A 25,156-nucleotide genomic window follows, 5' to 3' on the forward strand; every position below is an offset into this window, starting at 1 on the left:
ATTTCGGAAGGCACAGGGTCCAGTCTCCTCCTCTGCAAGGGGCACGGCTCCTGGCCTGGGACACAGCAGCAGGGCCAGGCTGGACAGGAAGTAGGGTGACCAACTGCCTGTCTGCCTGGGAGTGAAGGGGTCCCTGGAACTTTCCATTTGAAGACTGAGATAAATTGGTCAGGTGGAGAGGGAGGCCTGGTGTGTGGGGCTACATGGATGGGCAGGGCGGGAAGGGGAGGGAGATGCCTCTTGCCAAGCCAGGGTCCTGCCTCGAGGTGCTGCTGGAATGGAGATGCTGTGTGGTGACTACTCGGCACCCCTAAACCCAGCCCCACAACCCACCAGTGCAAGTGAAACAGTCACTGAACATTTTCTCCCTTTGAAAGACCATGAACTAAGGTATAAACAACCGATGACAGCAAATGTGTGTCTCAAATAAGATGATCTGCATTGGAAAAAGGCACCACCAGTACCCAACAGCAGGCTGCCAGAAGGTGGAAGTTGAGGCTCTGGAGGGAGGGCCTTCTGTGCAGGGACTTCTTAGAGACACTGAAATCAGCACACACTGGCTCGCCTGTCACCACCATCTTGGCTGGCTTGACCCCTGACTTTCCATGGATTTGGGGGCTCTAGGCAGAGACCCTCCAAACACACACACACACACACCCGCCAGAAAAGGGCTTCTCTTCTCTCTCTCCCTTTCTTCTCTTGCTCATGGCTTCACCAGGATCCATAGAAAATGAACCCACCAATATACAATAACAGCTGTTACTCCCCAGGGGAAGAGAAATGGTCTCAAGAAGCAGAGCAGAACTCTGCCAACAGGCTCCCAGCACCTCGTGCTGTGCCATTGACAAGGCCTCGCCATCCTGGAAGTGGACCCTTCCCCACCCTCCCCTGGAGGACCCAGCACCCTCCAGGCCTAAAAGAGCTGTGTTATTTTAAGGCTCACTGGAAATACATATATTGCCCAAACATGAGCTGTGGCTAAGCAACCAGAGACATTTCCAGATGCAGGAATTGGAAATAGCCTTGCTTCAAAAGATCTTTTGGCCAACTCAGGTGGCCTCCCAACAATGGCACCAGGAAGGACGCGGAGTCACAGCACTCGTCTATCCTCAGATGAGCCCCGCTATGAAAAGCCCCTCAGAGGCTCCAGGGCCACAGCAGCCCCGCCTGCCGCCGGGTTCAGGGGCCAGCCTCAGGAACAGCATGCTTTTCTGCTGCCGGCCGCGACCTGTTCTCAGAGGACCCTGGAAAGACCCTGGGGACCCTCAGTGGCCCTGGGAGCATCCCCTTCGTCTAAGACAATCTGGCCAGAGAACAACTCTTCTCTTTTTAAAGCTGCCTGAAGGAGGAGCCCTGCCTGCCCGCGTCCCCCAGGTGCCCCCTCCACCCCACCGAGCAGAGCATTTACTTCCACGGCTCCTGGTGAAAAGCAAGATCCCCTTCAGCGATTCCAGTCGATTCCGAGATGAGAGTTGGACATGTGGGTGTACGGGGTGGCCAGTGGAGTGGGCTGGCTGGCTGGGGCAGGTGAGACTGTGTCCCCACTGTGATGGTTGCTTCAGCCAGTTGTGGCCTTGAGGGAACTTGGGCAGATGTTACAAATTTCCAGGATACGCCAGAAGCGAGGCTTTTCATGTAAACCCTCCTGATTTTAAAATGTTGGCAGACAGGTCAGAAAGACATAAAACACCCTGCCAGCCAACCGGGAGTGCGAGTTTACAAACTCCTAAGATAACCACGCCTTGATGTTTTAACCACAGACCATAAGGGCGCGTCCACCACTTGTCACCTGGGGAGGCCAGACTATCATTCCCAAAGGCTGCCACGTCCACTCTTCAGAAATGAGACACAGAGCTCAAATCACATTCTTTGAAGCAACTGCGTGGGTTCAAATGGTGTTTTTTAGAGTGGAATTTTGGAAATAAAACCATTTAGAGCTCAAGTCTGGTGGTCAGGTAGGGGGTGACCAAGCCCAGAAGAGGCTGGACGTTGAGGTAATAAGGCTGGATTTCCTGAGTGTGCTGCTTGGGCCGCTCCCAGGAGTGCCGGAGAGGAAGGACAGCACAGGGTGGCTGTACCCATCTGTTCTGTTCGTACGTCAGCGCCTTTGCTTTTTAGCCAGTGTACACTTGAACGTGTGTTAGATGGGTACTGACGCCTTCAGTTTTGCTTCTGAGCTTCCAGGCTTGGGGCAGCTGAGGAGGGTTCCAGGTTCTCTGCACCCTGTGTGGGGGCCCACCTCCAACTCCCCTCTAGTTTGTCCAGCCCACTTTTGCAGCCCTTCCCGTGCTGGAGGGATGCTCAGACCCAGGGGCTCCCAGCACACCTGGCAGGGCCAGTGCGTTGCTGCAAAGTACCCGAGTCCACAGGCCCAGCTCCAGCCCTGCCCTCTGCCCCTCCTGCTCCAGGTTCCCACCTTGCCGGGGGGAACTTATTAAAAATCAGATTCCTGGGCCCTCCTCTAGAACAGTAGCTTCAAACACCCAGGGGACCATTAGGGTCCACAAGTTTGGGGGTCCCCAGTTGTTGCGAGGGGCATGTGCTAGGTGATGGTGTCAGAATCACCTGGGAGCTTTTTCACTTTTAATACCAGCTTTGACATATAATTGACATTCTATAAAGTTCACCTTTTTTGTTTGTTTTTGGTGGGGAAGATTAGCCCTGAGCTAACATCTGTTGCCAGTGCTCCTCTTTCTGCTGAGGAAGATTGGCCCTGGGCTAACATCCATGCCCATCTTCCTCTACTTTATATGTGGGACACCCGCCACAGCATGGCTTGATAAGCGGTGTGTAGGTCTGTGCCAAACCCTGGGCCACTGAAGTGGAGTGCACAAACTTAACCACTATGCCATCTGGGCCAGCCCCAAGTTCACTCTTTTAAAGTGTATCATTTGTGAGTAGGTTTTAGTTTATTTACAAGTCGATCATCAATACCTGGGGAACATTTAAAATCATGCTTTCAGGGCCTCTCCCCAGAGATCCCATGCCCTGGGGCCCAGGGGTCTGTGGTCTGCATGTCTTTTTACTGAGCTCCCAGGAGGCTCTGCTGTGCAGCCAGTTGTGGGAATCCTGGGTCTAAAGCAGGGACGTTTCGCCATGTCTATAGACATGTGTTGTTGTCACAACTGGGGGTACACCTGACATCTAGTGGGTAGGGCCCAGAGACACTGGTCAACATCCCACAGTGCACAGGATACCCCCACAGCAGAGAATGACCCAGCCCCAGGTGTCCAGTGCTCAGGTTGGAAAACCTGGGTCTACAGGAAGCTCAAGCCCTTTCCAGCCTAATGTGACCTCCTGAGATGTCCAGGCTCAGCCCACGGTGACCCCCAGAAAAGAAACGGGCTTCTTGTCTAACGGGTCAGCACTTGGTAAAGATGCCGTGTAGAGACATTTCTCAAACTGTGGCCTGAGGTCCTGTATCTCTGACAAGCTCCTGGATGCTGCTGCTGGTCTGGGGACCACACTTTGAGTAGCAAGGGTATGGTTCATTTACAGGCCACCCAGGGGCCTGCCCGGGGTCGACCTTCCCGTTGCCTCCAGGAGTGCAAATTGTAGATGATGTCTCTGACACGTGTGGCCACCTCAGTAATCTGCCCACTGGGAGAGCTCAGGCACACTCATCCCCACACAGCAGATAACCCAGAAACACTTGGCTCTGCAAAGCATTTTTCCTACCGCTTGAAGGGCGGTGTGGGTTTCCTGAGCATTTTCTTCCACCCAAAAGAATGGAGAAGCTGCAGTGAAGATTCCGGAGGCCGGAGATATCCTCACCCTTATCCTGCCCCTTCCCTCCCTCCCCTCCCCACATGCGCCCCAGGCAGAGCCTCACCCCCTCTGGACTCCAAGAGACCATCAGAAGGGTGGGTTTCAAGGTGAGGACATGTGTCTGGGACATAAGCAACAGCTTGAGCAGGGGCCCAGTGGTCAGTCTTCAGTGACAACCAGAGAGTAAACAGTTGTTCCAGGAGGGCCTCGTCAACAGAGCCTGTCCAGGTTCCAACAGGGAGATGAAGCTGGGTAGGGCACTGCAACACCGGGGCATCCTTGTAAGAAAGCACAACGCCATCCCTGGGAGCAAGAGCAGGACTGTGGATGGCAAGTGCTGAGATGCCAGTCAAGCAAGAGACCTTCCAAATAGAAGAAACTCTCCAACCCAAGTGCCATCCGCAGAGGGCTGGGCACTGGGTGGGTGCGCTGCCAGGTTATCGAGTGAGGTCTGCCGGTGAGCAGCTGCAGGCGGAGCCCGAGGGTCGCTACAGAGGCCCTGGCCTCCCCCTGCGCCGTCAAGGCCCCTCACAATGGGCGCAGGGCCGAGGCTGCCTTCTCCCAAAGCTGCCCCAGGGACCCCTCCCCCCAGCGTGGGCAGCCCAGGGGCCAAGGGGGCGCCCCTGGCTTCTCCCTTGGGGCTAGAGCAGGTGTTTGCCCCAGCCCTGCTCAGGAGAGCCCGGGGTCCAGTCTATTGCCCCTGGGTGGCCAGTCTCCTTAGTGACTAAAGGCTTAAGCCGCAGGCTGGACTCTGCCCTGGCCTCCTGCTATCCCTGTTGCTAGCCCCCACAGGCTCTGCACCGAAGCCTGCTATCTAACTACAGGTGCTGTGGCCTGCACCTCCCCAGGGGAGGGCACTGCCCCACCCGGCATGTTTGCTGGAGGTTGGGCTGGGAGGGTCCAGCCCGCTGTCAGCCACTGGGGCCCTGAGACAGGAAGAAAGGTCCTTATGTGAAACCCAGGCAGACCCGGAAGGCAGCTGTTAGCCCTGGAGATCGGATTCATCCAGCCGGGCAGGGGGAAGGGTGGGCAGGTGGAGGCTGTGATTCTGGGAACACAGGCCAGAAACTAACTTCATGGGAAAAGCCTCGGGTGGGCAGGAAGATTCCAGAGCATGTTGTGGTTGAAGACAGCGACAGACAGGAGCAGTGTGGAGCCGGGCAGCATGGGGGATGGGGGTGGCCCTCTGTCCTGGGCTCCATTGGTGCCCTTCCCTTCCACATGGAGCCAGCTGGCAGCAAAGCTTAGGATACGAGGCAAGACCAGAGAGCCTGGTGGTGGTTTGGAACTCTTTCTTCTCCTTTGTTCAAAGGGGAAAGGAAATGGGTATGGGGTAGCCCCGGGCTCTGGGGGAGGCATGCAGGCAGCCCCAGCAGGCAAGCGCTGGGGGATGGGTTGGAAGAGTCCTGGAGTTTCCCACAATTCTCATCTCTGCAGGGAACAGCAAGGCTGGCTGGCGAGGGGTAGGGGAGAGGGCAGGGCCCTGGGGAGAGGGGTGGCGGGCAAGGGGCTGGGGGCTCACTCTAACATGCAAAGTCCAGCTGCCCATAAACTAGGTTGCTTCTTGAAGAGCGACATACATATAAATACAGACACAGCTACACGCACACATGCGGAGAAGGCTCTGCATTCCCGAGGGTGGGGATCTAGGCCTGCTGGCCCCCAAGGAGCTCCAAGGCAGGAGCCAGCCGAGTCTCCGCAGCGGTGGCGATTCTCCGCAGCCCCCTGGGTGGGGTGGGGCAGGTGAGTCCTCTGGGGAAAGCTGCTTGGTCTCTGAAGTTCTGTCCACCAGCACCCAGACGACTCAACCAAATCCATGCAAGCTGGGTGCTGCGTGCCTGCGCTTCTGTGTACGCGCACGGGCAGCCTGTGTGCTGGCACGAGGGTCCGGTCTCTCCCCTCCAGGGTTCCGGGGATCGGGGGTGCAGACAGAGGAGGGTGAAGGGGGCCTGCGGAGACATCCTCTCCCCCGCCCCACGGGGTCCTGGCCTCCGGGAGGGGGGAGGGGCCTCCCTTATCTCTCGGCCTCCATGGCGGGGTGGGCCCTGGGTTCTGAGGTGGCCTGTTGGGGGGCCAGGGGCGGCCAGTCTGACACCGGGGAAGGGGGTGCCGGAGTCCACAGGGGTGGCTGCTGTGGCTGGTGGTGCTGTGGCCCCCCTGGGGGCGAGGCCGCGGTTGGCCAGCTGGGCGACGCAAAGCTGCCGGTGGCGGCGTGGGGGAAGTGCAGTGGGGGCGACGTGGCCGTGGCGGCCATCGGGCTGCCGCTGCCGCCACCGTGGAAGCTCTCGGAGGCCTTGAGACGGGAGAACATGGTGAGGGCGTCGGGGAAGTTGGGGGGCGTGGCGGGGGTGTTGGCGGGAGTGCACATCTGCAGGGGGAAGAACAGAGGTGGGGGTGAGCACCCCTTTCAGGGAGGGCCCCCAGCCTCCACTGCCTCCTAGGAGACCTGTGCCCCGCCACTATCGGGAGCTTTTGTGCTCCTTCCCCAGATGCACCCTGACCCCACAAGATGGTCCACCAGCCAGGGGCTCACAGAGGAAAGGCATGGTGCCCGAGATGGGCTGGCCCGCCACACCCACTGGCTGCCTCCAAGGAGGTCCCATCCCAGCGTGAGCCAGAGGCCCCTCCACAGCTGAAAGCCACTGCAGCTTCCTCCGCCAGGGCTGCTTCCTCTGCCCTGAACCGGGAGCCCCCATCCGGCTGCCCCTGGCACTGCAGGGGATACTTACCATCTGGTGGTGGTGGTGGCTGTATGGGATGTTGGTCTCCTGGAAAAAGGCGCTGAGGGCCGTCTGCGGGAAGAAAGGCCCATGCTTACCCTCAGGACCCCTGTGGCTTGCAGCTGCCCTGCCTCCCAGGCTCTCTGGGGCCTGGTGTGGCCCCGGGCCTTGCTACCGAGTGGGAGAGGCAAGTCAGGGCAGCGTGCCTGTCACTTGACCCTTGCCATCACTCAAGGAGGTGCTGTGGACCCCCCGGGCAAATATGGTGAGTGGTGAAGACCCTCATGATGCTGCCTGCCACCTGGCTGCCAGATGTCCCCGGCTCACACATACCTGGTGTTGTCACCATGATGGGGGAGCAGGCAGTACCCTCGCCCATCTCACAGGAAAAGGCCTCCAAAAGACTTCAGCTTTTGGTTTAGAAGATTCTAGCCCAAATGTCACCAACTCCATGGGTGGCAAGTCTCCACTCCTCTCTGAGCCTCAGTTTCCCCATCTATGAGCCAGGGGATGGCAAAGGCCCCCAGGTGTCAGATCTGTGATCTGCCTGCCCCTCTCCTTGGCTGACTAAGGGACCCTACCCTGGTCTGGGCCTCAGTTTCTCCATCTGCACCACAAGAAGACTGGAGTAGGTGCCTTCCAGTTTCCCCTCCCTGCAGTGACCTCCTACGATCCACATTCCAGCTGGGAAAGCCGGAATTAAGTAGAATGGCCTGGGTTTTGCACTCACTGCCCAGCTCACCTGAGACTCCCATGGAATGTTCTCAAGATGGTGGAGCAAGAGGATGACAGAGGTGGGGTTTGCACCCATGACTATCAGGAGGAGAATGGGAAGGGGCCAAGACCAGTTCATTCGAGGTCCTGGGAGACTGGGGGAGGGGGCTCCAGGGAGGGGCTGGCATGTGGTATGTCCTGGCTCTGGCCCTGCAGGAGCGGCATCAAGGAAAATAAGAGAACCGGCTGCTCTTGCGAAAGTGCTGAGTGAGGGAGCCTGTCAAGTGTGTGAAGGGTCCACCAGGCCCTGCCAAGTCCCAGGCCCAGCCCCAGCTGCCCCGGCTGCTCTGTCCTCCATCGCCACCCCCTTAGGCTCCCCCACCACCACAGCCCTGCGCTGAGCTGCCTGATCCCCTCCCCCATCCCCAACACACCCAGAAACCCTGCCTGGCTCCCAGGGCTTGCCCCGGGGGCTTTGTTATTTTATTAAACTAAATTCAAATGAATTATTCTGGGAATTTCCTGCTGGAGAAGTCCTACGCCAGTGTCCCCAGAGAGGGATCTGGGAGCTGGGGGGGGAAACGGAGTGCTGGTCTCTAAGCACCTCCTCATGATTCCCCCCAGGGGCCCCAAGGGACACACCCAAACCATTCCTTCCCCAACAGCAGCTCCAAAGGCCACCTTGAGTGAGGAGTCCAGTGAGAAGAGCCTGCCCTTCTCCTGCAGTCTTAAAGCCCCACCCTTTAAAGCACACAGGTCCACTCCCCCTGCAGCCTTCCGTCCCCATTAACACCTGAATCACAGAGAATATGACCCCAAAACAGGGCCTTTGGCTGGGTTAGTCCTCAGCCCTTGTATGCTGCCAGCCAGCGGGGGAGGGCATGGACAACAGGGTTCCATGAACCCCTCACTCTCTCCCACGCAGGGACCTAAGGTTTCGGGGTTCATAACCCATTTTCACCTTAAGTGAGCCTCCCTAGTATCCTCCATTTTACAGATGGCAAAACTGAGACTCAGGGAGCCCAGGGCACAGGATTCCCACCCCGGGGGCCACCAGAGCCCCCAAGTCTGCAGGCTGTTCCTGCCCCTCCTGGGGACAGAGTTTTTCCCCAGGCATGTCAAACCTCAACTCTACATTTTCAGTTCCTGGGACCAAGGACACCAACCTGTGCTACCTGAGCGATGGCCTGGCTGGTGCCAGGCTCTGTGGGCTGGGCTGAGAGTGCCGCTTCCCACCAGACACCTGCCTGCCCGGCCCCAGGCAGGGAGGCCATGTCTGCAGATGTGGGACTCAAGCAAACTGCCATGAATGTGGTTTTGCAAGTTTTGCCACATCCAGCCCTTGAGACAAACTGGCTGATTAGGGAGCTTCCTGCAGGGTGGGGCTGCCAGCCTGGGGGATGGCGGGGCTGGAGCTGGCCATTCACTCCTTAGAGGTCCACTCACACCCCCAAGGTACAGAGGAGGAAACTGAGGCCAGAGGAGAAAGGGACTGCCCAGAGAGACAGAGCAGCCTCCCATCTTGAGGTGGGAGGACCACACAGGGCCGCTGGTCTCCGCTAAGATCTCTGGTAGAAAAGAATACAAGGATTCCTCTGAGTGGACAGGCCACTGCCTCCTCCAGGCTGTCCCAACTGGCGATCTCCATCCCACCCCCCAGGAAGCTGAGCCCCAGAGTGCCCTGGCTCCCGGTACCTCCTGCAGGCACAAACACTTTCCCTGGGATGGCTCCCCACCGGTAAACCCAGCTTCTGGGCCCCCGCTGCGCAAAGACACTACAGACCAGCTGGGGCTGTGACCTTACACCTGTGAGGGGTGGGGCTCAAGGAGCTCTGGCCTCATCCCTGGATACCAGCCTGAGTTATTTACGGGGCCAGTTGAGTTAGGGAAGCCAGGTGGCCTCTTGGCAGCACAAGCCGTGGGTACTAGAGCTCTACGGGTCAGGGAGGCCTGGAGAGTGGGGGCCAGACTGGGGCAGCCCCACCTCCTGCCCAGCTGGCTGAAAGCTACTGAACCGTGTACACCACTTCGTGCACCGTGCGGGAAAAGTCCCCTGCCAGCACGAGGAGGGAACCCGGACACGGCTCTGGAGCGGAGTACACAGATGCACAGCCGGAGCTGTAGTGTGGGGCTCCAACACACCACCGTTACACTCGTCTGTGTAAACTCGTGGGCACCATCTGCAGAACGGCGACGTGTGTGTACTCGGAACACACACACGCCGCACCCGCGGCCCGGGTGCACTGCGTGTTGACACACACGCCAACATGCCCACACGTAGCGCGGCGCGTACGTAAATACAAATGCACATGTACGTGAACACACCGGCACGCAGACCCTCAGATCCACACGCTCGCGGCGGCTGCGCCCTCGGGCCCCGGGACCCCTCATCCCAACCCTGCGGCACCCTAGGTGGGGACGGCGCAGGCCCAGCTCGGCCCAGGCCTGGGGCGTCCTCCTTCCGGCCGCCCGACTGTCCGTCCGGGCCGCTGCGCCACCCCGCCCTGGCCGTTACCCGAACAAAAGGGGGGGGCGGCCGCATCCCGACCGCTCGGGGACTCAGGGAGCGGGGAATCGAGAGGGCAGGGACCGGTCGCCCCTCCTGCCCATCCCACGCGGGCAGCGTTTCCGGGGGCCCCGTAGACGCGGCCGCGCCGCCGGGCCCGACCCGCACGCCGCGTGTGCGCGCCGGAGCCCGGACGCGGGGGCGCGCGGCCGCCGGGACACCCGGCCGAGTGCGCGGGCCCGACCTGGCTCCGGCGGAGCGCGCACCGGCACGTGTCCACACCAGCCGGCACGCGCGGCCACGCGGGACGGACCCCCGCGCCGGCCCCCCCGGCCCAGCCCGGCCCAGCCCGGCCCGGCCGCGCACCTCGAACTGCCAGTGGGCCGCCTGCAGCAGCTGCTTCGCCTGGTCGGCCGCGCAGCCCGCCGTCAGCACGAACTGGTTGATCATGACCTGGTGCTTGAGCTCGTCCATGTTCACGGACATGGCGCCGCCGCCGCGCTGCCCCCCGGCCGCCCGCCCGCCCGCCGTGCTCCTCCGCCTCACGCGTCCACCATTAGCGAGCCGGCTCCGGCTAATACAAATATTTACTGTGCGGCTCTGACTCACCGAGCCTCGCCTCGCGCGGCCGCGCGGCACCCTGGGAGTTGTAGTCCCGCCACTTCCGCCGCGTCGGGCCGAGCGGGCGAGCTGTCGGCCGGCAGGGCTGGGGAGAGGGCGTGTCTGAAGCGTGAGGCCCACTGTGTGCGGAGCCAGGCCGCACGTGCCCAGGCCCGAGACGAGAGCTGGGGACGTCCTGGTCGCTCCCGCGGCTCTGGGGGCACCTGCGCCCCTGCCTGGCACTGATGAGGGTCAGCAGGCGGGGGCCACAGACTACATGGGCGCAAACTCCGGCTACAGGGGTCTTTGCCGAGACCCCGGGACCTCGAACCCCGGTGTGGTAGGCATCCCTCTGTGTTGAGTGGGTGCACCCTTGGAGAGGGGCCCTAGGAGTTTTGGCACAAATCGGAAGCACTAGGACGCAAGGCCTTGAAAGCCTGGCACACAGTAGGCACCAATAAATACTCGCTCAGTGAATGAATGAATGAATCTGCCCTTTAGGATTCTGCTCAATGTCACCGCTCAATGTCACCGCCTCCAGGAAGCCTTCCGGTCTCCCCAACGCCTCGAGCACAAGCTCACTTCGCCCACTCGTGATGCAAGTGTTACCACCTCCACCTCGACTGGCTCTCGGCCAGGCGCACAGTAGGCCCGAGGAAGGTCTGGGGAAGGGATGGCGCCCGGGACAGGCAGACGAGGCCGGCAGGTTCTGGCGCGTCAGGGTCCCTTCCCCGTGGTGCTCCCACTTTCCCACGCAAAATCCCGCACGCTTTGCCGGAAATCTCGGCTTTGGGAAGGCGGGCGCCAGGACCGCGCGGAGCCAGTTCCGGGGCAGCCCTGAACTCCTATTCCCAGAATGCCCCGGTTTATTTGCATCGTTCGGTCTCAAATGACGTCAAGTGAGTGAGGCCGCACCTCGGCCAATGGACGGCCGCAGAGTGTTAGGACCTGGCCATATAAGGTAAACAAAGCTGGTCGCCCAATGAAGCGGCGGCGGGGGCGGGCACTGGGTCGAGGCGGGCGGGGGCGCGTCACGTGGCGGGCGGGGGCGGGGCTGGAGAGCAAGGGGGTGGGGCGTTGCGGGCTGTGTTTACAGTCCCGCACGCGCCGCTTCCGGTTGACGTCGCGGGTAGGAGAGACTCAGAACCGGAATCGGGGCGCCGGGGTCGGGAACCGGGCCGAGTTTTGGCTCAGTCAACCCCGCTCTGAATGACCTTGTCCCGGTTCCTTGCGCTGTCTGGGCCCGAGTTTCATTCGTTGAGTGACTGTTCATTGTCCCCTCACTCCGTGCCTGGCTCTGACCTGGACGAGAGCAAACCCGAGACCTGTCGGCTGGTGGCGGGGCTGGGGTGGGGGTGTGTGTCACAAATCCCAAGGACAGATATAAGATTGCAAGTGTGGAGCGTGCACTCGGGAAGCAGGCACAGGCCCTGGAGGTGGTGGGTTAAAGGCCGTTGAGGGGTTTTAACAGATTTGATCCGTTGTCCGCATTAGGATTACTGTGGCTGCCGCAGTGTGGAGACTAGATGGTGGCGGAGGGGTCCTTTTCGGATCAGGCCGTGTTCTAGGTGTGTCTGGTTCCAAGGGAGTCCGCGCCTGCCGAGCGCCTCGCCTGCAGAATTGGACTGAATGGACGGAAGTGTCCCACACTGGGGGCTGGGGGAGGGCCTTCAATGTTCTCTGGGGAGCCCTTCCTGGGTCCCTCAACCCTTCCAGGGATTCTGGCTTGGGTTAGTGGAAAGAGGATGTGGGGGACTGGTCGACAAAGTCTGAAAGGTCGCAAGATGTCGGGGTTGGGTGGAGGCTGAGTCACCAGGATAGCTTCTGGGAGGGAAGCTTGGCACAGTGAGACTGCTTAGTGGCCCCTGAGGGCTAGAGTTGGGAGCTTGGCCCTTTGACAGAGAGAGGACTCCCAGTGTCCCCTTCCAGGTGGGCACCTCAGCCCTTGCAGAAGTTGCCTGTCCACTTGGGAAATAAGGTTTTGGCCTCTTCTGCTGCGTGAGGATCACTCAGGATCCACCACTTTTTGCAAACCTGGATGGTGCTAGGAGATTTCTGCTCTTACTAAGAAGGGCCCCTCACCTGCCCAAAGCATCACAAGCATGAATTAATGTGGGCAAAGTGCTCGGCCCGGGGTAGGCACCTCTGAGTATGGACCACTATCGCTGTTACCACTGGGACAGCAACAGGGCATGGTGGAAGGTGAGCAGGTTCTGGAGCCTGGCTGTCAGTCGTGACTCCCACACCTAATGACTCTGGTGGCTGGCAGGTACTTTCCGGCTCTGAGCTTGTTTCCTCGTTTGTAGAACAAGGTAAGAGCGAGGAGCTCTCCCAGGACTGCTGTGGAGGATTAATGGCTGGGAGGTGCTCAGCATGGGCCTGGCACTCAGGGCACCATTTCTTGCCCTTGCCTCTTTGCCTCCATCTGGACCACTCTAGGGGGCCCAATCCCCATTTTACAGATAAGGAAACTGAGGCTGGAATTGGACCTTACACTCTTGCAGGTGTTCAGAGCCAGTGGAGAAGAGCAGGCACCCAGTGGGCCAGCAGGGTGTGTTTCTGGCAAGGGAGAGTGGGCGCTGTCCTGGCAGGGCCCACTAGGGGCTTTTCTTGCTCAGGGAGGCAGGAAGTACCTTCACCCCTTCCCCCACCCTCTTCCAGGCACCTCTCAGGTACCTGCCTGGGCTTGCCCAGCCCAGAAGGAGCTCTTCTAGGCCAGCCAGCTGGCTGGGGTGGGGCAGATGGGGCTGGCAGGAGTGAAGGTCACTTTTCTGGCCCCTGTGGCCCCCCATCAGCCTTGTTTTCCCCAAGGGCTGCAGGGAAGGGAAAAACAACCTTGTTTTCAGGCAGGATCAGCCTGGCTAGAGAGTGGACTTTGGATTTCTTAGCAGGCTTGGATGGGGCCTGACAGCTGGGGCCAGTAGATGGGGGGAAGGGGGATAAAAGGCATTTCTGAAAGGCAATGCCCTCATCTTACCTGGGGTCCAGGGAGGTAGAGGGCTTTGCCAAAGTTGGCATAGCCAGTCAATGGAGGGCCCAGGGCCCTGGCCTTTCCAGCACCCACTGGCCACCTTCTCCCCGCCCCCTTTCATCACTCCATGGGTGTGAGTGTTTGTCAGACAGCCACTGGGCGCTCAGCTCTGGGAGCATAAGAATGAATAGGTGAGGGGGCCGGCCCTGTGGCTTAGCGGTTAAGTGCGCGTGCTCCGCTGCTGGCGGCCCAGGTTCGGATCCCGGGGGCGCACCGACGCACCGCTTCTCGGGCCATACTGAGGCCGAGTCCCACATACAGCAACTAGAAGGATGTGCAACTACGACATACAACTATCTACTGGGGCTTTGGGGAAAAAGAAAGAAATAAATAAAATTATATTTAAGAATGAATAGGTGAGGAGCCCGCCCCCTCAGGAGGAGAAGTCTAGACTCAAGGGACTCACACCAGGAAGCCAGTGCCCAGGGTCTTCCTTTATGTTTCAAAGCACCCAGTGCTGGCTGACTGATGGGCCTTGAGATCTGGCCACTTTTGACCTCTGTTCCTCTACTCTTCCCCTTACTTGATTCCAGCCAAACTGGCCTTTGAGCTCCTGGATCATACTCATCTCTTTGCCACCTCTGGGCCTTTGCACATCATGAGGGACTGGCTTACTCCCTCAGAGTTTGCCTGGTTGGCTCTTCTATTTCAAGTCCTGGCTTAAATGTCATCTCCTCAGAGAAGCCTTTCCTGACTTCTCTATCAATAGGAGGTCTCTCCTATTATTTCATTACACCTCAATCCATTCCCCCAGAGCACCCACCACATTTTGTTTTTATACGCTTGTTCACCTCTTTAGTGTCTTTCCTCACTAGCCTGCATGCTCCAGGTCTAGTGTTCCACCATTTGATCCCTGTTGCCTGGCTCATTGCCTGTCACATAGTAGCTGCATGATAAACATTTGCTGAATAAATAAATGAATCAGCCAAGATGTTGGTAGCAGAACTAGTACCAAATTAGAAAGAGCCTGTCTCCCTTTCTCCAGATAGGGCGTGGATAAGCACAGAAAAATACACCCCAAGTCCAAAGCCCTATTAAGAGGAATGTTTAATTAATCAAATATCCAGCCTGTGGAAACAACTGCCCTGGCCCAGGGTCCATAGGGAGGACAGGCTCTTAGGGTTATTTTTCAGTGGGAACATCAGGGGCCTCAGGACTCTGCCTCCCTCCCCCAAACAGGGAAGCCAGTAAATTGAATGCAGTGTTGGTTTATGTATGTGTGTATCTATACATACGTTAGGTGATTTAACAGAAAGAAATTTAAAGTAAGGAAAGAAAGATCACACGGGGTGGGGCTGTCTTCAGGCCCATCTGGGGGCAAGGGACATGAAATCTGGCACATTGGAGAATTCCTGTCTCTGGGGTGGCAGGGGAGTGTGTTGGTAAAAGGAGTGGCCTGGTTCAAATTCCAGCTTCATTAACACTTACCTACTATGCAACCTGAGTGGAGCACTTCACCTCTCCCAGCCTCACTATCCTCTTCTGTAAATTGGGAATGAAAATAGAACCTAACGTAGTAGGTGCTCAGTAAAAGAGGATTTTGGTTGTGGGGCAGAGATTTAATCATGCTCCTCCAAGACCAGGACTCTCCGTCATAATCACCCAAGTCCTTCACCTCTTTTTTAGTTTGGGCTTCCCAGGTCCCCTGACAATAGCCCCTGGAAAGGTGTGGGACTCATTTTAACATGGACTGTGGTAAATTTACCATTTGAGACTCCTAGCCAGCCGCTGCCCTCTCTAGCTGCATTCTTGATACAGCAGGGTTGACTCGAGAAGTCACTTTCTTCACTGAAAGCCAGTTTCTCAACTGAAAAGTAGGTAAAAACAGATCCCCACTTGGCCTGCTTACAGAGTTTTGTGTGAGTCAAAAGCCAGGAAAGTACATTGCAACCTGCGAGGCTTTAATCCTGACTCTGCCTTTAGCATCTTATATGCGGCCCTCACTTCTTTGTGTCTCTGTTTCCCTGACTGTAAAATGGGGAGAGGCCTACTGCCTCTGTGTGTGTGTATGTGGAGAGGGGGCTGTAAAATTATGCCTTCAAAGTAATTGTACTGGACGTGGAGCCTAAGAGATGCCTTGAGTTCCAGAAAAGGCTAAAAAAATGTGCTTCTCCAGGTAAGCTTGGATGCCAACCCGGCTCTTTCTGGGTGGCAGGTAAAGGTGTGCCCTCTGCTGGCCGAGGCAGGAGATAAACCCTGGGAAGTGGGGAGCAACACGGTGGCTCAGGGAGATATTTCAGAGAGGGGGGTAAATGGAAGGCGTTGGGTTCCTAAAAAGGTCTATGTATGAACAAGCTGTTAGGAGGCTAAAGAGTTACGATGTTAGTGCGGTGTTTGGAATGCCGAGGGAAGGACAATTTGCGGTGCGGTTGATGGTTCCTCCCCTCTGGATTCAGGTCCGTTTGGTTTGTCCCGGAGCGCTTGCCAACACCTTCAGAGGGCCCGGGCGAGGAGCATCCTGGGAAATGTTGTTTCTAGGCGGGCTTCCCGCGCCTCAGCCGGGCGCCCTCGGCGGCGAGGGGACTCCATTTCCCAAGGTGCCTCGGGAGCGGGGGGCGGAGGGCCGCCGTGGCGTCGGGCCAGGGGCAGAACGGGTGGGGGCTCCGAGGCCGAGGCGCCCGCGGCCGTGGGCCATCGTCCGTGCGGCCTGGTCCGAGCCATGTCCGCGTGAGGACGCCGCCGCCGCCCACCTCCCTGGCCCCGGCCCGGCACGCCGCGAACCATGGGCTCCATCCTGAGCCGCCGCATCGCGGGCGTGGAGGACATCGACATCCAGGCGAACTCGGCATATCGCTACCCCCCGAAGTCCGGTGAGCGGCGGCCCCGGGCATGGACGGCGAGGCGCGGGCCGGAACGCGGCTCCGGCGGCGGGCGCGGGGACAGGGCGCGCCCGCGCGGGCACTCCGCGGAGGGTGGCGTGGGGCCTCTGCTCGGCCCGCGGCCCTCCCTGCCGCCTTTCTTCCTGGGGCTCCGCGCGCCCTCGACCCGGACCCCGGGGCGGAGGTGGGGCCCTCGGCTGACTGCCTCGTCCCGGCTAACTGACCTTGGGTCAGTCACTTCGCCCCTGCGCGCCTCAGCTCCCTCGTCTGCGCAGTGGGGAGACTCTCAGTAGGAAACTCCTAGGGCCAGGGTGAGGTGCCAGCCACGACGCTGGCGAGGGGTTGGATGTGCCCGGCGCGTGGCTTGTGCTTACAAAGTGGTCGTTGTCAAAAAGATTGACGTCACACCATCGCCAGTTTTGGCTTTCTTTGGTGGCTTGGTGTGAAGACCCCGCCACTGGTTCTGGACACTCTCCATCCCATCTAGACAGAGGCTTAGCTCCTGTGACCTCCTGGCGTGTGGATGATGGGTGGGTGGTGGGAGGAGTGCGACTGGGCCCAAGGATGCGATTATAATCTGTGGGAGAGAGGCTAGGAGTCCTTGCTGGAGAACAGGAGAATGGTTGGAGGGGACCTTCCAGGTTTTCTGGTCTCCTTTTTTGTGGCTTGGAGACCTGAGCCACTGGGGAGGAAGTGACTTTCCCAAGGTCTCAGAGCTGCGTGGAAGCACATTTGGGACCGGGACCAGGACCCCGACTCCCAGATGAGTTGTTCTCACTCTGTTCTGCTGCCTCTAATGATGTGTGTGGCCTGACCCAGAACTTTAGCTCCTGTTCCTCACTCTCCATCGCCTCATCTGGTCATTTTCTATGCAAAGGAGGGAAGAGGACAAGGGTTTTGGACGTCATGGGGGAATTTCAGTTTGGCTCCTCTCTCATCCTGGCTTCTGAAGAATCTGTTCTGATGTTCTGGTCTTCTAGGCCTTGCAGTTGGCCTGCCAGCATCCACTAGGCCAGGTTTCCTCTGAGTGTGGTCCAGGACCACCTGCTCCCATCTGTGGGGAAGCTTGTAAAACATGCGTTTCCCAGGCCTGGCCTCGGACCTGCTGGGGTCCAGGAACCCCCATTTAAAACCTATTCCCCAGGTGAGTCTGATGTTCACTCAAGTTTGGAACTGCTTTGCCCTGGTTTTGGAAGAGGAAAGATGAGTGTCTGGGGCTACAGGAAACAAAGGAGGTGGAGACTACCATGCTCTTGGGGATGCCGACTGGCCGACCTTGCTACCTTGCTACCTTGCTAATCAGTCAGGACACTCTTTCCCACTGAGCCTTGGCTTGCTTTCAGAATCCATTAACAAACACCTCAGTCAGCCACGACTAATGAATTGGGCCTGGCACCCAGGTGAATGCCACGGGCCACCTTGATTTTGCTGCAGGTGACAGCAGTGCTCTCCTGGGCCTGTCCAGTCCAAAGGCTGTCCTCTCTGTGTCCTCGTCCCTTGGCCACCTTGCTCAGGGATGGTGAGTTGGAGGCAGAAGGGACCTTAGCAGTACTTCAGCATGTTTCTGCAAGGTGAACTGGGCACTGCAGGGGGTCTGAGAGGATTTTAGGGGGTGCCCCCATGGACTGGTCAATCACTTTATGAGAAAGTTGTTCTCTTTCCATGTCTCTGTCAATTTTGTTGATTATATCAAAGAGAGAGAATCGTTGGGTGTCAGTTTTTTTGAACACCCCTGTAATGCTGTCCAATTTTTTTCCAGCTTTATTGAGGTGTAGTTGACACATAGTATTGTGGAAGTTTAAGGTGTGCAGCATGATGATTTGATATATGTATATATTGGGAAATGATTACCACAATAAGGTTAGTTAACACATTCATCACCTCACAGCTACCTTTTTTTTTTTTTGTGGTGAGAACTTTTAAGATCTGTCAGAACTTTCCACATGCACTGCAACAGTACCTAGCTCAAATTTAATAACATTTACTTTGTTTTCATCGTATTTACTTATTTATTTTTATTTATTTATTTATTTATTTTTTGTGAGGAAGATCAGCCCTGAGCTAACATCCATGCCAATCCTCCTCTTTTTGCTGAGGAAGACTGGCCCTGGGCTAACATCTGTGCCCATCTTCCTCCTCTTTATATGGGACGCCGCCATAGCATGGCCTGAGAAGTGGTACATCCGTGTGCGCCCGGGATCCGAACCCGGGCCGCCAGCAGCGGAGCGCGCACGTAACCGCTACACCACAGGACCGGCCCCAGTACTTGTTTATTTTATTCCTAACAGCTTTATTGAGGTATAATTTGTGTGCTACACAACTTATCCATTGTAAACATATGATTTGGTGATTTTTAGTAAATTTGTAGAATTGTGCAGCCATCAGCACAGTTTTAGACATTTCTATCATCCCCCCGAGTTTCCTTGTACTTGTTTGCAGTCAGTCCCTACCCCTGCTCCATCACTAATCTGCTTTCTGTCTTTAAAATTTGCCCTTTCTGGACGTTTCATATAAATGGAAGCATACAACATGGAGTCTTTTTGTGTCTGGCTTCTTTCACTCAGTGTGTTTTTGAGGTTCATCCATGTTTTAGCACGTGTCTGTACTTTATCGTAAGGATGTAGTACATTTTGTTTATCTCTTTACCAGTTAAGGAACATTTGGGTCCACTTCTTGGCTCTTATGAATAATGCTGCTACAAACATTCACGTGGCCCTGTTCAGTTCTCTTGGGTGTACACCTAGGAGGGGAACTGCTGGGTCATGTGGTAACTCTGTGTTTAACCTTTTGAGGATCTTTCAGACTGTTTTCCATAGTGGCTGCCTCGTTTTACATTTGTTCCCACCCGCAGTGTATGAGGGTTCCGATTTCTCCACATCTTTGCCAATATTTATTATTGTCTGTCTTTTTGATTATCGCCATGCTAGTAGGTGTGAAGTGGTATCTCACTGTGGTTTTGATTTGCATTTTCCTGATGACTGATGATGTTGAACATCTTTTCATGTGCTTATTAGCCATTTGTATATCATGTGTGTGTGTGAGAAATGTCTGTTTGTCTTCTATTTGGTTTTTAAAGCTTGGATTGTCTGTCATCTTATTGAGTTGTGAGAGTTCTTTATGTATTCTGGATACAGCTCCTTTATCAGTTCCATGATTTGCAAATATTTTCTCCCAGTCTGTGGCTTATCTTTTCATTTTCTTGATGGTATCTTTTGAGTAGCAAAAGTTTTAAATTTTGGTGAAGTTCAATTTATCAGTTTTTTCTTTTGATGGTTAATGTTTTTGGAGTTATATCTAAGAGATCTTTGCCTAGCCCAAGGTCACAAAGATTTTCTCCTATGTTTTTTCTAGAAGTTTTATAATTTTAGCTCATACATTTAGGTCTGTGAACGATTTTGAGTTAACTTTTCATGTATGGTTTGAGGTAAAGATCTAAGGTCATTTTTTTTGCATATGGATTGTTATTTATTTCAACACCATTTGTTGAAAAAACTGCTTTTCCCATCAAATCGCCTGTGCACCTTTGTCAAACCTCAGTTGACTATAAATGTGAGGGTTTATTTCTGCATTCCCTTGCCCTGCAGTCCCTTGCCCCAGTCACACAGCTGGCCGGTCCCCAGCTGGGCTCTTAAAGAGAAGGCTGTGTCCCACACGCAGAAGAGAGCCAGAGCACGGTGGGTGCCCACTCAGGGGGCCTGGCCCTGGGCAGCTGCTGCTATGGTTATTCCTCCTGCTGCTCTTGTTACTGTTGTGTGTCTCAGAGCGATGCCGGCCGTCCTGCCCTGGTGTTGAGGGAGGTCATGCTGGGACCAGATCACCCAAGAGAAGTGTCAGAAGGAGGGGCCATCGGCCCTGTGACCCACCAGCCCCAGGAGGGGGACTATGCCCGAGACCTAAACCTTTGCATATCAGGTGCGTGTACTTTCTGAGCATGTTCACCGCCATTATCTTATTGGAGCTTTGCCGTGTCCTTGTGACACCAGACTTTTGTCCTCTCTGGTGGAGGAACTAGAAATCAAACTGAGCCCTTTGTCGCCCAGCACCTGGGCCTGGCACACCGTAGGCATTTAGTAGATGCTTATGCAGCATCATTACTGCAGAAAGCAGACCTGCTCTCTCTAGTGTACAAGCTGCTCAGACTGGGTTGCCTCTTATCCCATGGGGTGTCAGGCGGGGGTCTGAGGACTCCTGGGTCTGCTGCCATGTGATGGATGTCCTAGACTTGCTGCGGGTGCTTTTGTGTTGATGGCAGTCTAGAAATGTCTGTGAACGCAGCTGGCGACTCATGCTCCACACTTGTGTTGGGTTTACCCTTTCCAGAGTAAGGCTTTGCCGACTCTGATTTACTTGGCTCCTGAAGGAAAGAACCGAGGCAGGTGTTCTAGACGAGGGACAACATTCTCTGTCACTGAGGGTGTCCTCTGTCACTGGGGGCATTCTGAGTCTGTGGGCCATCACTGTCCCAAGAGTGTGAGACCCACGCGTCGGTGGCATTGGGATGGGGAGGTCAGGACCAAGGGGCTCCACCTGCACACAGGGATTTCCCCCCACCCCCCGTGCAAAGACCTGCACCGTCACCGCTGGCACCGTGAGCAGATTCAGCTTCCCCAAGTGTCACCTGTGCCAGTCACATCAGAACTAGTTTTGTGCTTCTGCTCATGGTAACTTGGTTTGGATTTTATCATTGTAGGAGCTGTACAAATAAGCTGTATTTTCCCGGCTTCCGTTGTTATATTTTGGGTAAAAACAGCAACAAAACAACTTTTAAGTTGGCCGTGGGGGGTGGGCGGCTGAGAAGCTGTTTCCTGAAGCAGCAGCTGAGGGGGCATGGCTTTAGGGGCCTGCTGGTGGCACTGGGGCTCTGTGGCCGCTGGGAGCTGAGGTGCGTGGGGCCTTGATGTTGGAGTGTCACCTGTCGTCAGGATTTGAGAGGGCCCGGAGCTCTGTGTGTTCGTCTCTGAGGTCCCCGCTTCGGTCACTCAGTTCCATGTGTGTCAGGGCGCGATGACTCTGGGGACCTTTCATAGTTTTCTGGGAATTGTTGAGAAACCGTCCCTTTCTGATGACTCGAAAATCACCTGGCTCTAAGTCGCCTCCTGCCCGCCTCGCCCTCCCTGGGCTCTGTGGAACATTCCCCTGCTGGATGATTCATGCTGAAACGTAATAAAACCTCTCTCGGCCCTTGGAACTTGCGCTCTCCGCAGCCCACACAGCCCGCATTCCAGTTGAGGAAAGCCCGAGCTCGGGCGGGTCTGGTCTGGTGGCCAGTGGGCCCTTTACCCTGGGCTGGGTGGTGACTGCTGCTGTCCACAGGCCGCCATGGGGCTGAGGGCCTGGCTGCCCAGGAGAAAAGGAGCGTGTGCATGTGTGCGTGTGTTTTCTTTCTCACAGCTGGGGTGGACTCGACAGTGTGTACGACACACCCTTTCACAAACATGGTCGGGGAAGTCGAAGATCAGTTTAGCACTGTGAAGACAAACCCGCCGCGCACAGTCCTTTGTCCCTTTCTACCCTCAGCCTGTAGTGGTGTGATGGGAGGAGCACTGGATTCTGAGTCCTGAGGCCGAGTCTGGCCCCGGCTCTGCCAATAACATACTGTGGCCTTGAGCCAGTTTTCTTGCTCTTGGGCCCCCGTTTCCCCAGCTGCACCCGTGTTAACTTCTGGATCCCCAGGCCTCTTGCCATTCTGACTCTGAGAGTCCATGTGAGCGGGCAGGGAGGGACCAAGCCCTGGCCCTGGCCCAGCCGAGGTTGTGTTTTTCAGTGGACTCGCAAGTTTCCTCGTGAACATCCTGGACTTCCTGGATGACCCCGGCGGGCAGAGACCACTGCTAGCCTGCCTCACTTCCTAAACCCAGTGCTGCTGGGCCAAACATTTGCACGGGGCCATGTTCCATTGGGCATTTCCCGTGTGGTCATGTACAGGCATCTGGCCTCACATTTCTTTCTTGTCCCATAAAATGAAGGGCGATGGTGTCACATACACCACCCCTGCAGCACCTGACTTGGGGGCTTAGTAAATAACTGTGAAATTGTTCAGCTCTGCCAACTGCCCCCGTGGCTGCCCACCTCCTCAGAGGTGGGGGGAACCAGGCTCAGCCCTGGCCTGTGCCCTGAGCGGGGGTGACCATCTCCCCAGGATGGTGTCGGAGGAGGAGTGAGTGAGCAGTGGCGCCCCTCTGCTCTTAGCAGAAAAGCCGATGGGTGGAACAGCGTGGGAGAGCGGTCATTTGCTCTCTAGTAAGAAATTAGTTGGCTTGCTTTCTCATAGACGAAGGTGAGGAAGCCAGAGGCTTGTGAAATGACTGACATTGGACGTCTGTCTAGCTCTGTGTCTGAAAGAAGGCCTAAGGCCAGGTAGAAAGAACTCCATTTTCTCAGTCCTTTCATCTGGCTCCATCTCGAATTGGGCCTTCCCCCTTGGTCCTGGGCGCTGGGCATCTGCAGAGCCAGCCTTCCGAGGTGAGAGACCACTGTGCTGGCTCTGGCTGTTCTGATAATGCAGCTCTCTGTTTCCCGGATCTCCTGTCCCATGTGATCTCCGTGAATGACCGACTGCTGGGTGCCTTCAGGGGGAATCAAAAGAAGGAATTGTATTCAGTTCAGTGCTTTAAAAAATGTGTGTGTATATACACACAGATATATTTAAAATTGAAGTGTAACACATTTAAAAAATGTGCACATCATAAGCGTACCGCTTGATGAATGATCACGTTGAAGAAATAGAACGGTAGCCGTCCCAGAAGCCCCGTGGTGCCCCTTCCCCATCTCTGCCTCCCTCCCTGGGAAACGGCCTCCTGACTCCATTGGATGTGTTTTGCCTTGTGAAAGATGACAGGAGTGGAGCCATATTAAAATAGAGCCGGAGCAGCCATTTCAGAGGAATTGCCTTGCACGTCTTGTGTTCTTTATCTTCCAAACTGGAGCAAACCTCCAGCCTTCCAAGAAGTCAGTAAGGACAAGAATCTCCTCTCTGTAAGAACTGATGGATCTGGACGTTTCTGATGACTGGATCGCTAACCAGTCGATGAAGCACAAGTCTAGCCTCTTGCCTGATGACCGAACCTCAGGCCAATCTGTGAAGTACAAACCTAGCCTGACCTCATCTAGCACCAGTGAACTCTTCCTTAATATGACTCACCTCCTCCTCCATTTTTCCAATAAAAACCCTAAGCCCCTCTCCTGTAATCAGGACACTGTTTGGATTTCTACCTGACTATTTCCTCCCTGAATTGCAATTCTTTGATCCCAAATAAACGCTTTGCCTCTTAAAACTGGTGTCTGTTTTTGTGGGTTGACAGCCTGTTTCTGAACTTGATATAAATGGAACTGGACACTCTTCCCTCCACGTTCAGTGATGAGGGGCCCTGACAGTGTTCAGGGGGCAGTGGTTGATTTCTTCTCTGCTACGTGGTATTCCAGTGTCTGTTGATGCCACTGTGTGTCGTCGGTTCACGTGGAGGGGCGTTGGGGGAATTTCCGCTTTGGGCTCTCGTGAATAATGCCACCATAGATGCTCTTGTGACTGGCTTTGGTGCCTATGAGTCTGATTTCTTTGGGTCCTTTTTTTTTTTCACTCTTTTTAAAAATTATGGTAAAATACACATAACAGTGACTGTCTTAACCATTTTCGGTGTACAGTTCAGTGGCATTAAGTACGTTCACATTGGTGTGCAACCATCACCACTGTCCATCCCCATAACTTTTCCTCTTGGGGAAACTGAAACTCACAACCTTTTAACACCAACTCCCCATCGCCCCTCCCCCTCCCCGGCAGTCACCATTCTACTTTCTGTCTCTGTGATTTTGACTCCCCTCATTACTTCATCTCTTTGGGTCCATTTCTGTACCTGGCAGTGGGATCCGGGGCCGTCGGGTGCACGTGTGTAGCGTCAGCAGGGTTTACGGTTTGCTGGATCGCTCTGCGTTCTCACCAACACTGGGTGGTGTCAGGTGTGTGTGTTTTATTTTAATAAATGTTTAATACATGTTAATATTTAAATAAATGTTTTTTTAATTTAGCCATGGATATCTCGTTGTAGTTTTAATTTACTTTTGCCTGATGACCAATGAGGTTGGGCAGCTTTTCGTGTGTAAATCGCCATTCATTTCTCTTCCTCTTTTTATGAGGTGCCTGTTGGTGTTACGCGTATTTTTTATATTGGGTTGTCTCTCTTTTCTCACTAATTTGCAGGAGTTCTTTCCTAAGAGCTTTTTATTACATTTTGAATTCTTTGGAAATTGGCTTTTGCTGTGGTGTTTATGGAAACCAGCTAAGACAAGAAATGGGGTGCATTTCTGGAACCCGAGGGTAGGGAACCAAGAGGTGGAAGCTGTCAGGACAGGGGAACCCACACTGGCCTCAGTGTTGTGCTGCTGTGACATGCATGGAGCGATGGCTGCCCACCAAAGGCGCTCAGGGACCACACCCTGTGGTGCCCGGTCCGGTTCCATGGGGGAGAAGTCTGAGTATTGGCCCAGCACCGTCAGGTGTCCACCTCGGCCAGCCAGCTCTGTCCAGGGGGTGGGGGCTGCGTGCTCTGGTGGCAGCTGGGGTCCACCCCTGTGGGTGGTGGAGGCTGTTTCCAGAGAAGTGTGTAAGCTGGGGAGGACCCCTACCCCCCCAAAAGGTGGCTACGAAAACTTACTCAGTGGGAACTCAGTGACCCAGAATCTTTGCTCGGTCAGAGTTGTTCTCAGCTCATGGTCCTCCCCTCCGTGCTGGGGTTGAGAGCTTTTGTTTAATGTGGTGCTGCTGTGGTCCTGCTTTCACCCTGGAGGGAGGCTGGGAAAGAAATGTTCGTCAGGTGTCTTCTCACCTGTGCAAGGCTCCTTTGCATAATCAGCTCCTTTTATTCGGAGATGTCCTCTCATCTCCAGTATGCAGATAAATCAAGATTCCAGCCAGTGTTCTTCACTGAGGCCTCCCATGTTACAGACGGGGACACAGGCCCAGAGAGGTTAGGCACGCTGAGCTGCCGGGCCTGAGTGTGGTGAG

At 55.9% G+C, this 25,156-nt stretch overlaps 2 protein-coding genes across 5 annotated transcripts in view; one reads left to right on the forward strand and one right to left on the reverse strand.

Moving 5' to 3' along the window:
• Nucleotides 1–5,045: 5,045 nt before the first annotated feature.
• Nucleotides 5,046–10,260, reverse strand: UBALD1 (UBA like domain containing 1). The gene is made up of 3 exons (XM_004438108.3): nt 10,075–10,260; nt 6,498–6,560; nt 5,046–6,136 (listed from the first exon to the last, which is right to left on the reverse strand). Exons 1-3 carry the CDS (start codon nt 10,192–10,194, stop codon nt 5,783–5,785), a joined length of 537 nt encoding a protein of 178 aa, XP_004438165.1. The 5' UTR covers nt 10,195–10,260; the 3' UTR covers nt 5,046–5,782.
• Nucleotides 10,261–15,938: 5,678 nt separating this feature from the next.
• The window catches only part of MGRN1 (mahogunin ring finger 1), a 54,761-nt gene continuing 45,543 nt past the window's right edge, over nt 15,939–25,156 (forward strand). For 2 of the 4 annotated variants that reach the window (XM_087449577.1, XM_004438104.3), the window contains exon 1: nt 15,939–16,149. In XM_087449577.1, the coding sequence (XP_087305703.1) occupies nt 16,062–16,149 (88 nt within the window). In that variant the 5' untranslated portion in view covers nt 15,939–16,061. The remainder of the gene's footprint in view (nt 16,150–25,156) is intronic. The other 2 variants (XM_087449578.1, XM_004438105.3) reach the window with 1 other exon arrangement.

The sequence above is a fragment of the Ceratotherium simum genome, chromosome 26, assembly GCF_057802395.1.
Source record: "Ceratotherium simum simum isolate JZ-2026a chromosome 26, ASM5780239v1, whole genome shotgun sequence".
Taxonomy (NCBI): Eukaryota; Metazoa; Chordata; class Mammalia; order Perissodactyla; family Rhinocerotidae; genus Ceratotherium; species Ceratotherium simum.

Excerpts from the sequence above, each read along its gene's own strand:
- UBALD1 (XM_004438108.3), bottom strand. The coding sequence starts at position 10,194 with ATGTCCGTGAACATGGACGAGCTCAAGCACCAGGTCATGATCAACCAG. Across the intron at positions 6,561-10,074 it reads CGGCCCACTGGCAGTTCGAG|ACGGCCCTCAGCGCCTTTTT; the intron begins GTGCGCGGCCGG and ends TTCTTCCCGCAG. Across the intron at positions 6,137-6,497 it reads GCCACCACCACCACCAGATG|ATGTGCACTCCCGCCAACAC; the intron begins GTAAGTATCCCC and ends TTCCCCCTGCAG.